At 41.0% G+C, this 15,186-nt stretch overlaps 2 protein-coding genes across 2 annotated transcripts in view; one reads left to right on the top strand and one right to left on the bottom strand.

The window, feature by feature from the left end:
* The window catches only part of Trhde (thyrotropin releasing hormone degrading enzyme), a 441,021-nt gene extending 437,163 nt beyond the window's left edge, over window positions 1-3,858 (bottom strand). Inside the window, exon 1 of the mRNA XM_004650112.2 lies at window positions 2,918-3,858. Within this exon, the coding sequence (XP_004650169.1) occupies window positions 2,918-3,858 (941 nt within the window). The remainder of the gene's footprint in view (window positions 1-2,917) is intronic.
* A 131-nt stretch (window positions 3,859-3,989) lies between these two features.
* On the top strand, window positions 3,990-13,383 carry LOC123461544. Its single transcript, XM_045152240.1, has 3 exons — window positions 3,990-4,183; window positions 4,278-4,714; window positions 12,693-13,383. The coding sequence occupies exons 1-3, from the start codon at window positions 3,990-3,992 to the stop codon at window positions 12,704-12,706; spliced, it is 645 nt and encodes a 214-aa protein (XP_045008175.1). The 3' UTR covers window positions 12,707-13,383.
* The last annotated feature ends 1,803 nt before the right edge of the window (window positions 13,384-15,186 follow it).

Below are 15,186 nucleotides of genomic sequence, written 5' to 3'. Positions count from 1 at the left end.
TGGAATTACTGAAGACATCTAGAATTGACCACTATCCTACACATATATATGCATGCACATGCATGTGTACACTTCACATGTATACCTACACACATATGAACATGCATGCACACATAAAAATACACATATAAATTCCAATACAAGAATCATGGGTCAGTAGTTATTGTTTCAACAGAGGCTGAAGGAAGTACACGAAGTTGTGTAGTGATCTTTTAAGTAGTTAAAGTTGCTGAATATAACTCCTTTGGGCAAATTAAATATTTGGTTTTGATACAAAAAGTATCCAATAGTTAAACTGGTAAAAATGATGACTAAGAACAAAATATTTAATCATTAATCAAAAGAAAGATTTGAGTTTGCATTTGTGTCCTTTTAGAAGTGAGTTTATAAATGTAATCTACATTGCATTTTGAGAACAAAATCATCACCAATAAAAGTCCAAGCTTAACCGAGTTCCAAATATTGATCTGCTTTAAAATGTTCCAGGTTGTCATAGTAACGATAACAACAAAATGTTTAATGTATGGAATGTGGTTATCATTATGAAGTTAGTTATTAAATTATTTTGCCTTATCCATTTCAGAAGACAGAAAATAAAGAGTCAGATTCACTCTGGAGCTGGAGAAAAGGGATAAGATGTTTCTCTCAGATGCTGTTTAAAAATAAAATCATCCTAGGATCTCCTAAATACTGAATCCTGTATTTCTATTGGAAGGCAAAGCTTAACCACATATGCATTAGGTTAAACATCCAACCAAATTATTTTCATCTTTGGGGAAAACTGAAAGAGAAAGTTTGAATACAAATACATACTAGGAGTACAAGACATCAGTTACAGGGCAAACAGAAACATCTGGTCATTTTAAGAATCCTCTTAATTTGAAAGCACTGACCAAAAGAAGCCGAGTTCTGCCAAATACACTTTAACACGAAAAAAAAAAAAATAACAAGATTTGAAGGAGTATTTAACTACTGCAATATTTATCAGTAATGATATGCAACTCCCATTATTGACATTTGATGTGACAGACTTATTTCTAGACATAAAATGCAAATGTGCCTTTCCTGCATATTTGATATAATTGTGGATTCAGAAAATGATGAAGGAAGTGGTAAAAGAGAGTTTAATTAATTCTATCTATTCTTAGGAGTTAGAAAGTGAACAATGTATGATTTACTTATAGGAGGTGTTAACTACCCAATTACTACTAAAGAGTTGGCTTTATCTGGGATTGCTTCACAGCACTCTACAAGTAATAAAACTTTTGTATATTCCCATACCACAGTGAAATTTCCCCCACCTCCCTACAGAGTAACTAGTTGTGAGACTTCCCACACGCCATAAGCTCTGGTCCAGGGCAGGAAAGCAAGTTCAAGTCCTAGTTCTCCAATGACAAACCAGCTGGCCTCAGGTGCCCTGGGATGCTCTAAACCTGTTTCCTGCTAAGAGACTCACAAGAGGAAGGGAGAGTCTCAGCCCCATTATTTACTAATCCTCAACCTGTCTATACTTGTTGATTTCACTTGTCAACTCACTCTGGTTGTTTATCCGCCCTGTAGTCATTTAATTAACTGACGTTATTTTTAAATGCAGTGAGAGCAACTGCAAGAGACAGTCAGTCATCCATTCATTGAATAGTATATTCAAGAGCTCACTACCTCAGGACAGGAAGCTTATGCGCTTTGCGCTATTCAGGGCTAAGTGTTTTCAACGCACTTGCTCATGGACATTCTCACCTGTCCTGTGAAGACAGTATTTTTACTATTACCAAGTTATAAGTAGATGTCTGAGCTCTGGAGGTACACTGCATGGGTCTACACCCCATTTTTGTCAGCTCACTCTGAGATCTAGGTCAGGTGATGTGGTGTTCCCCTGCCTCCATTTCCCCACCTGTAACCCTGGCAATTCTGATCATGACACCAAACTCATAGGGACCAATTAGACCTGAATTCTCAAGCTGTGTTATAAGCAAGAACTGGTGACTCCAACACTTTCCTCAAACCTTCCCCACGACTTAGAGGAACAGCAAAGATTCCAACCCAGAACCTTTCCTTCCAAAGTCCCAGCTCCACTCCAGTGACATAAACCCCCATAACTTCTCAGAAAACAATACAGCCCCGACCTAAACCTCAGTAAAGGCAGTAACAAGGCAGTGCAAACTGACTGCCAGATTTTCTTCCCTGCACCCCGTAGCCATTTCCAGAGGCAGCAACTAGTGAACCGACTGGGATCACCGAGCCTTAGTCTTAATAGAAAGCTCGGGATGCCTGTGAGGTCACTCTGTCTGACTTCAGCCATGACCACTGACACCCCTGTTCCGGTCCCCTCAGCCTGTCCCTGGGAATTGCTGTGTTCAGAATCTCAACTTTCAGTTTGAGAAAACTTTATACAGCCCCAGCCAACCCTGTGTCCTGTGCTCTGTGTCTGCCGGAGGTGAATGCTCATAGTTGGGGGACAGGTACTCAGGGAGATGGACCGACCTACTGAGAGGTGAGGGGAGTGTTTGCCCTGACCTGATAGTCTCCCTGGTCTTTAACACCCCAGTATTTTCCCTGACAGTGACCTGGGAAACTTTTGATGGGACTAGGATTTCGCTCAGATGACAAGGAACCCTTCTAAAAAAGATGCACGGCCGCTGACTAAGTAACTTTGGCCAGAAGGGATAAGGTCTGGGTTTCAGGAAGTCATCTCGTGGTGCTGCTGAGTTTGTGAAGTAGAAACAGTGACAAATCAGACATTTGGGAGACCCCCTAAGGTGCCAGGCGACAGTCCTACCCCGTTTTTGCTTCCTTCCGCCCAACCCTGGTTTCCTAGATATTGGAAGCCAGCCGGGTCCCAGAGGTCGCCGACCGCTTGCTCCTTGGAGCGAACCGCCCGGCGGGGTGGAGCAGCGCCGGGCACCGCCTCCCTCCGTACCTTCTCTCCCCGTGGAGCACGTAGGAGCTGCGGAAGAAGCCCAGGAGCTCATTCTCGATCAGGGCGTTGTAGATAATCTTCAGGTTGTAATTCCTCTGCGCGTCCAGGGTTCTATTCAGCACCACCACCAGGACCTGGGTTTGCGGGTAGAGGAAAAAGCCGGCCACGGGGACGGCCCCGGACGCGCGGTCCTCGGCCACCTGCACCCTCTCCACCGCCACCCGGGAGGCGTGCAGCACGACGTAGCGGGTGGCGTTCCGGCACGCGATCTCCACGTTGACCTCCCCGGAGAAGGTGAAATTCTCCATGAAAGCGGTGAGCATCAAATTGTAGTGCAGGGGTTTGAGGTGGCCGGATAGGCGTAGCTGCGTCCAAGGCTGCCAAGGTTCAAGGTCCTCCTCCGACGGCGATTGAGCAGATGGGGTCCCCGGGGTGGCCACCCCGCCCGTCTCCTGCTGAGAGGAGTCCCCTCCTGCTCGGTGCTGGTTGCGCCGGGCAGATCCCGGGAGGCTGCCGTTGCCAGTGCCGCCTCCGCGCTCGGGGTAGCCCCCGGGGCCCCCGTCGGTGCCAGGCGCCGCCGCGCTCGCCCCGCACTCGTCGAAGCGCAGGCTGAGTAGCACCGCCAGCATGGTGACGGCCAGCAGTGCCACGATGGACACGGCGAAGGCCAGCACGAGTCTCTTGTGCACGGCGATGTGGCGCTCGGTGGTACGGGGCCGCACACCCACCGAGTCAGCCCACGCGTCCGAGAGCCCCCTGCCGCTGGCCCGGAGCGCGGCCGCGGTGTCATCTTCTCCCATGGTGGCCGCCAAGGGTGAGCCGCTCTTCTCGGCCCCCTCCTCCTCTTCTTCTTCTTCCTCCTTCTTCTTCTTCCTCTTCTTTTTCTTCTTCTTCTTTTTCTTCTCCTCTTCTTGCTCCCCCCTCTCGCCGTCCAGGGCCATCACGCCTCCTCCTCCTCTTCCCCCGCCCCCTCCGACACCCCCTGCGGGCGGGCCACTCGGGCCACAGCCGGCGCAGTCATCGGAGAGCGCGCGCAGGGACCGAGGGCGCCACTCCGCCCGGGACCCTAGGGATGCTGCGGGCCCGGACTCTTCTAGGACCGGCGGTGGCGGCTGGCGACGGCCGCCTGGGCGCGCCCCATCAGCCCCGCCTCGCGCTCTCCCTTTCTGGACGCCGGCTGCTGGGGCGCGGGGCCGCGAGCTCCGAGACGCGCCTAACTTGGAGAGCGAGTCTCCCGGCCGGCGCGGCGCGCGCTACTTCTCTGGGGCGAGCGCTGGGTTCCCGGGGCGCACGCCGCCCCCGCCCCACAGCGCCCGCGGCTCCGGCCCGGCTCTTCTCCTCCCACCCACCCACCCCGGAGCTCTCCGACCCGACCAGGGCTGGGAGGACCGCGAGCGCGGCGGAGGGAGCGAGGGAGAGAAGTTAGAGCTTCCGCCGGGTCCCCCGCACCCCAGCGCCCGCCGCGTTCAGTCCTCCTACGGGTAGGATGTGCTAGCCGCGGCACGGGCAGCGCGGCAGGCGCCGGGGCCGGACACTCCGCAGTGGCAGCTTGGGGAGGAGAGGATGGCCCGAGAGTGATGAAGAGAAGCGCCAGAGGGAGCCAGCCGGGAAAAAGTCCGAGGGCTGCTGGAGCATCGGTCCTGGGCAAGCCTTCTCCACCCTGCACACTTTCAGCAGTGGTGAAGGCGAACAGCTCGAGGTGGCCGACCCGACAGCGACCCTCTGGCGTTGCCACGTTGCGGTGCCGGCTGGAGACGGCAAGTGAGGGAGAAGTGTGCGTCCAACCATCCACTTCAGGTACGTGAAGGTCTGCTTCAGATCCCGAGGGGAGAGAGGGGCCGAAGTGCGTGTGTGCGAGCGCGTGTGCGTGCGTGTGTGAGTGTGTGTGTGTGCGCGCGCGCGTGTGTGTGCACCGGCTCCGGGTCTACATTGCCGACGCTACTCCAGCTGCATTCCCGGGCTGAAAGTCCCGGAGAAATGCCAAGACGAGAGCCGCTGCGAGCGCGGGGAGGCGGGAGGGAGGGGAGAGGTTGAGCGGCAGAGGCAGGCACTGGGAGATTAGAGAGCTTTTCTCCGCTCTGTCACACCAGACACCCACAGCCACAGAGGGGGTTGCTGAGCCGCCTGCGAGAAGTACATTGTAAATCTCCAGCGCAACAAGCCCCGCAGTCACCTCTCTTCCGACTCCTTAGCCCCACTGCGGCTCCCCGGAGGGACCGCTGGAGCCTTTGGCTATTAACATCAAGAGCAGAGAAAGATCCCACCGAGGAGACGCAGCAGTGTCAGATCTCACATCAAGCTCTCCCGCTGGAGGATTCAGAGGATTGTATGTAAATTGAAATAGATTCTCCAAAGCCAGACTACGTACAGTACAATGTGTGCTGTGTCCAGGTGTGCAGGACTAAAATCATGGCTAGCAATAAAGCAAGAGTCCTGCGGAAGGAAGGATCAAAGGAAGGAGACATATTCCCCATAGGATACGTTCTATTTTTAGGTTGGGAAAATGATTAAAATATAATGCCTACAGTGTATAGCATTCAGGACCAAACAAGAGACTGAGAAAAACTGGGGCTAGGAGCCCCATGACCTTAGATTTAGTAGAACCGGGAATAAATACATTCTGTCATTAGTCAGATCACCTAACCACACAATCACTTTTCTTTAACAGCTTCCCAGTTTATCGTGAAAATTGTTTAAACTTTGCTAGAACAGTTATTAATAGGAGTGTATGCTGACAGCAGGAGTCCTCAAAGTAGGTTCAGAACACTGGCGAGTTTATTGGAATTCTGAATACTAGTGAAGAGTAGTGTGATATCCAAACCTCAAAATTTGCATAATGAACTGTACTAGAACATTAATCATAAAACAGCCACCCTGAAGATGACAGTTAAAGAGGTATTGATCTCTTATTTTTAGCAAAAGAAAGTGATTGTTTCAAAGTCAACAAAAATTAAAGTGAATAATACAAAAAAAAGTGATTCCTTCTTACATGTTTCTTTTGTGTCTTTAAATCCTGACCATATTTAGAAAGTAATGTCCATCATTATTTGATAAAAGAAATGTTCAATGTTATTGGCTTTGGAGGACTGAAAAGATGCTTTAATAGCAAAAGCCATGGGCAATTATGCAACATCAACTTTCTTTGATAGCAGCTCAACTTACTTTTTCTTTGATGGGGTACCTGCTCAATGCCATAGTTTCTAAATGTCCACTTGCATCATTCTCAAATGATGAAAATAGGTGCCAGAGTTGGTTTTTTAAGCATGTTGTATGTGGGCCGTTAGCAACAGACCAAGGGAAATGCCACATTCTGTCGTTACTTTTTTCTGCTCTACTTTTCAAATGCCTGTGCTCTTGCTGTCCATATGTATCTGGATATATGCATTTTAGGAGTTGAGGAGCTCGGGATCTTTAGATTATCTGCACAGAATTCAGCAGCCTGAGGAACCCTGTGACCCTCAGGAGGTCACTAGACTTCTCTTAGTGCAGGGATTTCATCAATCCATTCAGGATTACTAAGAACCATGCAGTTAATGCACTGGGTTACCAGAGAGCTCAGGAACCACCCCTGGGAGTCTGAAAGCCACTTCCTAAATGAAAAGTCTACCCCCAGTCTAAGGGACCATGCTTTCCCTAAATTGATATTAGTTGATAAGAGTTTCAAAGAAGTCTCTTCTTTTATACCTTATCAACATGTTTATGTACTTATGAAAATTACTACAAGTTGTAGTGACCTCAAATGCTTAAAAATCAGAAATTTCCTGCTAAGAAGTAAAGTTTCCCTGCTTAAATTTTAAAAACTGAATTGTTTTGTTTTGTTTTGTTTTGTTTTTTGAGTGAAGCAGACTCAAGCTTATTAACAGAAACTGGACACAACTTATTAGCTCATTGGTTCCCCTTAAAAGTAGTCTTCCCCATAAACTCAGTATCAAGGTCAAATAAGTGTATGTCTTTGTCTTCTAGCAATGTGACAGAAGGATTCCAGTTGAGTTTTTCTTTTTTCTTTTTAATTTCTGGAAGCATAAAGTATCTGAGATATAAGGGCTTAAATAAAATAAGGTTGCTATATTATTTTTCTTAGAATGTTCACTTTTATTCAAAACAAAAACATATAGAGTTGGACAAAATTTTAGATTATGTACCTAACAAAAATATTATTCACTAATATTTCATTTAAAAGTTGCCTTCAGTATTGTAAGTTGATTAGAGAAAGGTTTGACTTTTCCACTGTTAGAACCATGCAGTGGTCTACATAAGGGAGCAAGGCTTCTCAAAGTGCCTGAACTTTGGCAGAATCATTTATTTGTTGGAAGAAGTTTATGATGATTTTCTTAGCTAATGAACTTATTTTCTGTAGCTACTAAATGTTATTAAAGTCATTTTAGCCATATTTGATTCAGGGACTTATAAAAGTGAATATAATATAATGTGAATGTTTAAAATTCATGAGGCAAAGCAGAGTTGATTTTAATTAAATCTGCACTTTGATCCTGTCAGTAATCAAAATGAACTATCTTCCATGAATATGTTGGCTTCATGGTCTTTACTCTTTGATTGTTTACACATGAATTCACTTTTTTTTTGTTGTTGTTTCATGCTGATTTGTATGTACAAGCACACCTTGAATGTCCTTGTATAGTCAGTTCCCACGAATGTGATTAGCTCTCCACATTCAGCAGCAGCCAGACTCTGAAAGAAGCACTAAGTCCCACTCAGCCCACCCATCCCTGTGTTATCTATTAATACCAGCCCACTTACTTAATGGACTCTGTTTCCTGATGTTTGTTGAAATAAGAGAGTTTGACTAAGTAACCCTGGAGGGCTCTTCCATCTCTCAAATTTAGATAAAGAAATTTAGAAACTACTTTCCTTATAATGCCAAGGGATTTTTAATTTTATCCATAAAATTTAAACAAAATTGAATTAAAAACTAAAGCTTCAAGAAGTAAAGAGATTTTATGAAACGTGTACTCTACCAGCCACACAGATGGGAAAGTAAACTAACTGAACAAACCTGAGTCAAAATGGGCTTCCGACTCAACTATTTCTGAAGACTTCTCACAATAGAAGACCCACACTGGCAGGAAGAGGCAGAAGTTTTAGCTCCCAACTAAAGTGGGGCCTCCATGTGGCAATAGATAAACAGCCCTTTAAAATTAGAACTAGAGATAATTTGATGGACCTTTTTATTTCAGAAAATAAAAATTTATTTTTTATTTGAGAAAATGCTTATTCACTCAAACTTTATTAGTATTTTTATGTTGCATTATTTCAAAATGTCATACCATTTGCTGCTCTGTATCTATTGATAGTTTTGTACAAATCTCACCCTTCCAGATTAAACATGCCTCAAGATCTTGAAGATGGAAAGAGAACTACTTGAAAACAATAATTGGTCATTGAGACCACAATAGTTCATGAAGTCTGTAGTTTGCCAACTAAAATTATTGCCTTTATGTAACTGTTAGTTGTCTGACTTTTATTACTGAAAAAGATTCATGAGAATGAATATTGCATCTAAACTTGAATCTACCTCTTGAAATTACCTGGAGTTGTTTTTAAAAAAAATCTCTAAACTACTAATATATTACTATATATATTAGTCCTAGTAAAGTTTTACAGTTACACCCACAAGAAGACAGAGCAAATGTGGTAAATGACCATTAATCCCAGATAACATTCCCAGTTCTAGCATCAAATGTTCAGAAAACAGAGTACTAGGATCTCAAGAAAGTTGTTTTTTTCCTTTTGGGTGTTGTAATGCTAGGTTTAAACTCTTCAGTGAGCACTTTGGGCTCTTTGGTTTATGATCTCTGTAAGAAAATTCCTTGAAAAGCTAATAAGTATTTTAATGGAAACATCTATACTTTATTCACTAAAATTGCAATGATAATACTGAAGTCTACAAACAGAATAGAAATTGGTTAACTCTCTACAAATGTTTCTATTGAACTAGTCAATTTGTGTAGTACCTGAAAAATTAGTAAATATACAACTAATAGTAGTTACCTTGAATTTAAGATGCTCAAGTTATGTTTGTAGATACACATGGGAGGAAAAATACTGCTAATAGATAACATTTTTCAAGGTATTTAAGTGTTATATGTTATCCTACATAATCATGAAGATAACCACTATAAGGTCAGTGCTGTTACTCCTCCCATGTGGAAAATGAGGAAACTGGGGCTCAGGCAGGCTAAACATCTAGGCATGAGGCATCTAATTAGTATATGGCAGAATTGAAATTCAAAACTAAGCAGTGTGACTCCACCACTCGCATGTTTAAACATTGTGGCATACTGTTTCTTGAGACATAAGGCAAATGTAAACTATCTAGTGATGTAATTGATATTTTTGCTACATAAATTATGAAGCCAGTATCAAGTCCAACAGTTGGGATGTTAGCAATGAAACAAATGACCCTGCACTCTATCCCCAATGGAGCAGAAAGTGCCTAAGACAGTGCCTGATATATGCTATCAGAGTCTTTGCTAAGTGTAATGTAATGGACAAATTATAATATAAAGTGACCCTGAAGAGAGTAATAATTTTGGAAGTGATGATTGGAAGAAGAAAGTAAAGAGTATTATTCATCCTGAATTGGAAGTTAAGAATAAGTTGTTCTCATTGTACAGAGCAAGCAGTTTGCATCTAAGATATCTTAAGTCTTGAAAGTCAAAAAATATGTCTTTTACTTGGATTTGTGTTTCAGCTCAAAATCATATGATTAAATGGTATCTCAACTTTCTTCAAACTATGAAAACTATCTGTTTCAAATGTACACTTCCATAGGTAATAATGTAAACATCACCTAAAGATGTCCAATAACATGGCTTATTTCTTCCATACATATTTTCTAAACCACACTTTTCTCTCTTTAAATCATGTATAATTTCCTGTTTTACTTAATGAAACATTTTTGTCTTTTTTTTTTTTTTCAAGGTAGGGTCTCACTCTCGTCCAGGCTGACCTGGAATTAACTCTGTCATTTCAGAGTGGCCTTGAACTCATGGCAATCCTCCTACCTCTGCCTCCCGAGTGCTGGGATTAAAGGCATGCGCCACCACGCCCGGCTCATTTTTGTCTTTTTAAAGTATTCCCTTGCTACAGAAGGAGCCTCACTTGGCATATATATGCTTATCTGTATAGCTTTTTAACCAAGGTATTTGTATCCTTTTTAAAATTTTGGGTAGTGAGTGATCATTGTAAATGGGATGACAGCAAGAAATTTAAAATATGATGATGGTTTTCCATTATATAATGAGTATCACTAATATATAAGTCATAAACCTGTATTTGAGTTTTAAGTTTTTGAAAACTTACAACTGCAGTACTTTCTTATTAAGTAATATGGCATATAGTATATAACATTAAGTTTACTGAATCAGTATTCTGTTACAGTTATTTCCAAACAAGAAACACTTTTTAAATAAAAAAAACTTTACTAGGAATATATGCATATCTACAGATACAAACATAATATACTGGAGTAATAAAATTAACATTACCTTTTTTCCAAACCTGACTAAATTCCTACTTTGCAAGGAAGAGTCCAGGATATATTTTGACGTGGTTTTCCAGTTTTAGGCCTGTGCATCTTCTTAGTGATAGACATACAGTCTCCCTTTCTGGCTCATCTCTTCCCTAGCATATATTCAGAGGTACTTATTAACTAGAAAAAAAAAATTCGTAGTCTTTTCTACTCCTACATATACCCAATATAATTACAGGATTCTCTATACCCATTTAATTCCAGGATGACATAACAAGGCTATGCCAGCATGATGTCTTCTTTTCTTTATCCATGCATGCCTTTCTCTTCATACAAGCTCAGCAAGAACTCTCCTGTTAACTTCAAAGTTACAGGAAGTATGGGTCCTGGGGGTCCAGGAATTACTCATGAAAGTGAAACAACTGAACTTTGACTAGAATACATTTTTCAAGATTGTTTAAAAATATTATTTGTATGACATAATGCTAAGTACCAAGTCTAAATATGATATTTTACTATGAATTTTACAAAGTTAAATATATTGGGTCTTGTTTTTATGTGTACAATAAGAAGTTTAAATCTATGACCTGTATAAGACATAAAATGGAAGTGGGCATAGTTTCTATAACCAAAGAGTATTTGTGGAATATGTGTCTTGGGGGATGGCAGAAAAACATCCCTACAAAATAGGTACACAAATTAAGAACAAAAAAGAAAAAGACAACTCATTAGTCAAATTGCTTTTGAAAATAACCAGCAACTTTATTGAGTGAAACTTTCTGCTCCATCCCAGTCTGGAGTAGGAGGGGGACAATGGATCTAAGAGGACCATTTGGAGTTATTACTATGTTAAAATTGAGATGATCATTTGATTACATAGGATTCCGATTCTTAATAAAATAGATTTAGTGTGTCCCTTGACTGTGAAGTTCACTTTTCTCTTTAGTGCCACCTTGTGGGTTAGTAGGTAACAAAATATTTACTATAATGTTTGAGTTTAGGATTTTATTTTACTTTCTTCTGTCCTCTATTAAGACTGGTATTAGAAAATACTGTTTGAAAACTCAGGTGTGAGGCAATTCCTTTGTTTTCTAAAAGAAGCAACTACCACAGCAAGAGATATTTGCCAAAATTCTGCAATTGACCATTCAAGACACCAGAACAATTTCTCAGAGATTGGAAATAATTGTAGTCTACACAAAAATCGATGTTCATTTGCAGAATAATCAGCAAATTTATCTTGGACACCATAAGTGGAAATCTGTGACTTGTCATTTTTCCATAATTTTTTAACTTAGTGTCATCATTTCTATACCATTGTCCTATGAGAATTGATTCTAGGCAATCTGAAATGCTGCTTAATTCTGTTTCCCCAAAAGGTCCCTTATCAGACTAAATTTGCATCAAGTTACCTTACTCGGTTCATTTTCCCAATATGATACACCTATCAGAGAATAAGGAAAAAATCAGTACAGGGCATTGAAACATCATTTTAATGGAGAAAAAAGGAGAGGTGTAATGTGTCCCCTAATGTTTTGCATGTTTTAGAAATGCTATAATAATCTTTTAGCTAGCCATACAAAAAGGAAGAGTTTCATCTGAGTATGCTTATTTTATTGCTAGGTTTTTTTAATGTTGTGATAGAGAAATAAATTTTGAAATTACATTTATTAAGTCATGTCAGAACAAGTGGAAATCACATGTAATCTGGTCACTTTAGATAGGTAAGTATTTATATCTGAACTCCTCCAGCCTTACTTTCAGAGTTGCAGTTTATTCATGTGTTATTCAAATGGTGATTTTTCCCTGGATGTACAGTAAGGCCTCAGATTTGACCTATAGCCTAGTGTCATAAACTACATGTTATCTATGCTAGAAGCACATGTACAACAATAAATATTTAAGTAGTTTTATAAACTTCCTAAAATCTGATGATAGAACCAGACAGTGAAGTACTGGACTATAATTCTGAGACAAAAACAAACCTTAGCATTTAATTCCCTAGTTATTTTTTGGAGGAGAGGTTAGTACTCTCACTGCAGCCCAGGCTGGCCTCAAACTCAGTGATCCTCCTGCCTCTGCCTCCTGAGTGCTGGGATTAAAGGTGTGTGCCACCATGCCCATCTCCTAGTTATTTTTAGCTTGGGTAAATCTTATGCCTTGTTTCCATAAGTAATGCATTGTGATTTCTAAGACAAGAAATGCATTTTCATAGTTAATTCCCCCATCATTTGATATTTGGATATTTCCCTGACATTATGACATGGATTTTGTTTCCCACAGATTTGGTTCAGTAATGAAAAGCTTCCTTGGAATGACAAGAATCCACAATATTCCATTTAACCTTTGAATGGCTTGGATTGTATAGATTCTTTTTCTTGGAGTTTAACCTAAACAGACATACTACTGAAAGGGCTCTCTTGCCTGAGGGCCACAAAAAAATGTTGGCCATTTCTCCTTCATGGTTCAATTTCAGCTTTTATGGTAAAAGTATATCGTCTTCAGCTTACACTGAATGAACTCTTGCATCGCATACTTTGGTCACATGCACAGTCATTGAGGAATAATCACCACAATGAATACAAATGACGGATGCATTCATTCAGCACACCACCTAAACCCAGGAATAAATTTTATCCTCTTCTCATGTTCATTACATTCCTGTTATAAATGAGGGTTTTAAATAAATTCCAAGAAGCAAAACATACTCTGTCTTTACTCGGTTACAGACTCCAAATTAAGCAGATCCAAATTAATTGGGTTATGATACATACCAGAAAGCCTTTTCCTTTCATGTTGAAAGGCTTATAGAATCTCCCTTCAGTTCCTCTTGAAATGAGAGTGCACTAAATATTTTCTTTACATTTCTGAGCATTTCACTTTCAAATAATCATTTATTCCTTTAATCTGATATAGGAAAGTAATGAATATTGATTTGTTTTTAGAAGCACTAACATCCAAGTAGGTAAACTTAGTAAGTGATGGCTATTAATGTTCACTTTTGTCTTCTAGACAGAAAATCAAACCTATTTAAAGTAAATGATGGCTTTTGAATCAATGTATGTCCACAAGTTAACATTAATGTTTACTTTCTATGATGACTGTCTTATTTGGGTATGTGTGTGCCTTTACTATTAGTCAGCTGTGAAGATATAGATATAAATAAGTGAAAATGGAGGGTATATATGTTTCTTGTAGTCTGAATAAGTGCTTTCTAGTCACTATGCTAATCTGAAATGTAATAAAATGCACAGATAGTTCCTTGCACCACTCCTTCATTTTCAGTGCTTGCCAAGATGGCCATATTAAACTGCTGATATGATAATCATCCAAATATAGAATTCTAGCACTGCAATTATAGGATCATTTCTTTATTTCTATGAGATTTACCTGTAGTCGCTCTCTGTTTAATGTTCAATGTTCTATAGCAATTCTCTTTTAAACGTTCAGAGCAGAAGCAATAACTTCCAAGATGTGCAAATAATCAAGTCTTAGAAACATTATAAAATATAATCCACATTATGAGTTGAACAGAATGAGCCCTCAGATCTGATTGCCTAAGGCTGAAAATGTTAATGCTGCTGAAACACCTTGTATGTATTAGCTCATTGAATGAAATTACATTAAAACAAGAGGATGAATTGTGGTCTGGACCTCAGTCCAATTTCATCAGTCTCTGCCTGCTGTTGCCAGCCTGTGAGGGGAGCTTATGCACTTTCTCATATTCACCTCACTGCTTCCATACTTCCAAAACTGATCAAGCCTGGGTAGCCCATAGTGAGCTGACTTCATTAAATTATTCCTAAAGTGTAGTGTTTTCGTTCCCAGAAATCCAAATTGAAGGAACAGAGTAGTACCAGGTCTAAGTGAAATGAAAAATATTCTTGAAAAATAATAATTTAAAGCTGGGTATGGTCACACATGCCTTTAATCCCAGCACTCAGGAGGCTGAGGTAGGAGGACCACTATGAAGGAGGACCACTATGAGTTCAAAGCCAGCTTGAGTCTACATAATGAATTCCAGGTCAGCCAAGGGCTAGAGTGAGACCCTGCCTCAAAATAATAATAATAATAATAATTATTATTATTATTATTATTATTATTATTATTATTATTATTTAAACAGTAATGCCATGGAAAAGCACTTTGAAATTTTTCAATTCCCAAGCAATTGGGCAGAAAAAAGAAAAACATTCTATACCATCCATGTAGGTCTAATTTATTAGTCTAGAACTCTTGCCCAAGGAATTTGTAAAGGCAGCATACAGATCACCATGAAGAGTTACTTGCTGTGGTAATATCTGCTTGCCAACAAACTCTATAGAATTGAAAGCATGTTTGCAGCAAAGGATGTCCCATGAAGCAGTTCTAAGAGAGATCACTGATAAATAATAAAGTATGTAAATATAAAGGTAAAACAGGTAAACCCTCAAAGCCAGTATCCTACAGAGTCTACATCAATGTTTATCTATTTGTAGCCACTTAAGAATAAAGTATAATTTCTTTCAGATTCTTGCAAAATAGTTTTCTGTTAGCAAGGTAATCACTTGTAGGGAAGTTTGTTGTAAAAAGACCACCTGATGGGATGGAGAGATGGCTTAGTGGTTAAGCACTTGCCTGTGAAACCTAAGAACCCCGGTTTGAGGCTCGATTCCCCAGGACTCAGGTTAGCCAGATGCACACAGGGGCATATGCGTCTGGAGTTCATTAGCAGTGGAAGGAAGCCCTGGTTCGTTCGTTCTCTCTCTCTCTCTCTCTCTCTCTCTCTCTCTCTCTC

Source organism: Jaculus jaculus, chromosome 6 (genome assembly GCF_020740685.1).
Source record: "Jaculus jaculus isolate mJacJac1 chromosome 6, mJacJac1.mat.Y.cur, whole genome shotgun sequence".
NCBI classification, from domain to species: domain Eukaryota; kingdom Metazoa; phylum Chordata; class Mammalia; order Rodentia; family Dipodidae; genus Jaculus; species Jaculus jaculus.
The sequence above is the reverse complement of the archived record's forward strand: the minus strand, read 5'-3'. Positions and strand labels throughout refer to the sequence as shown.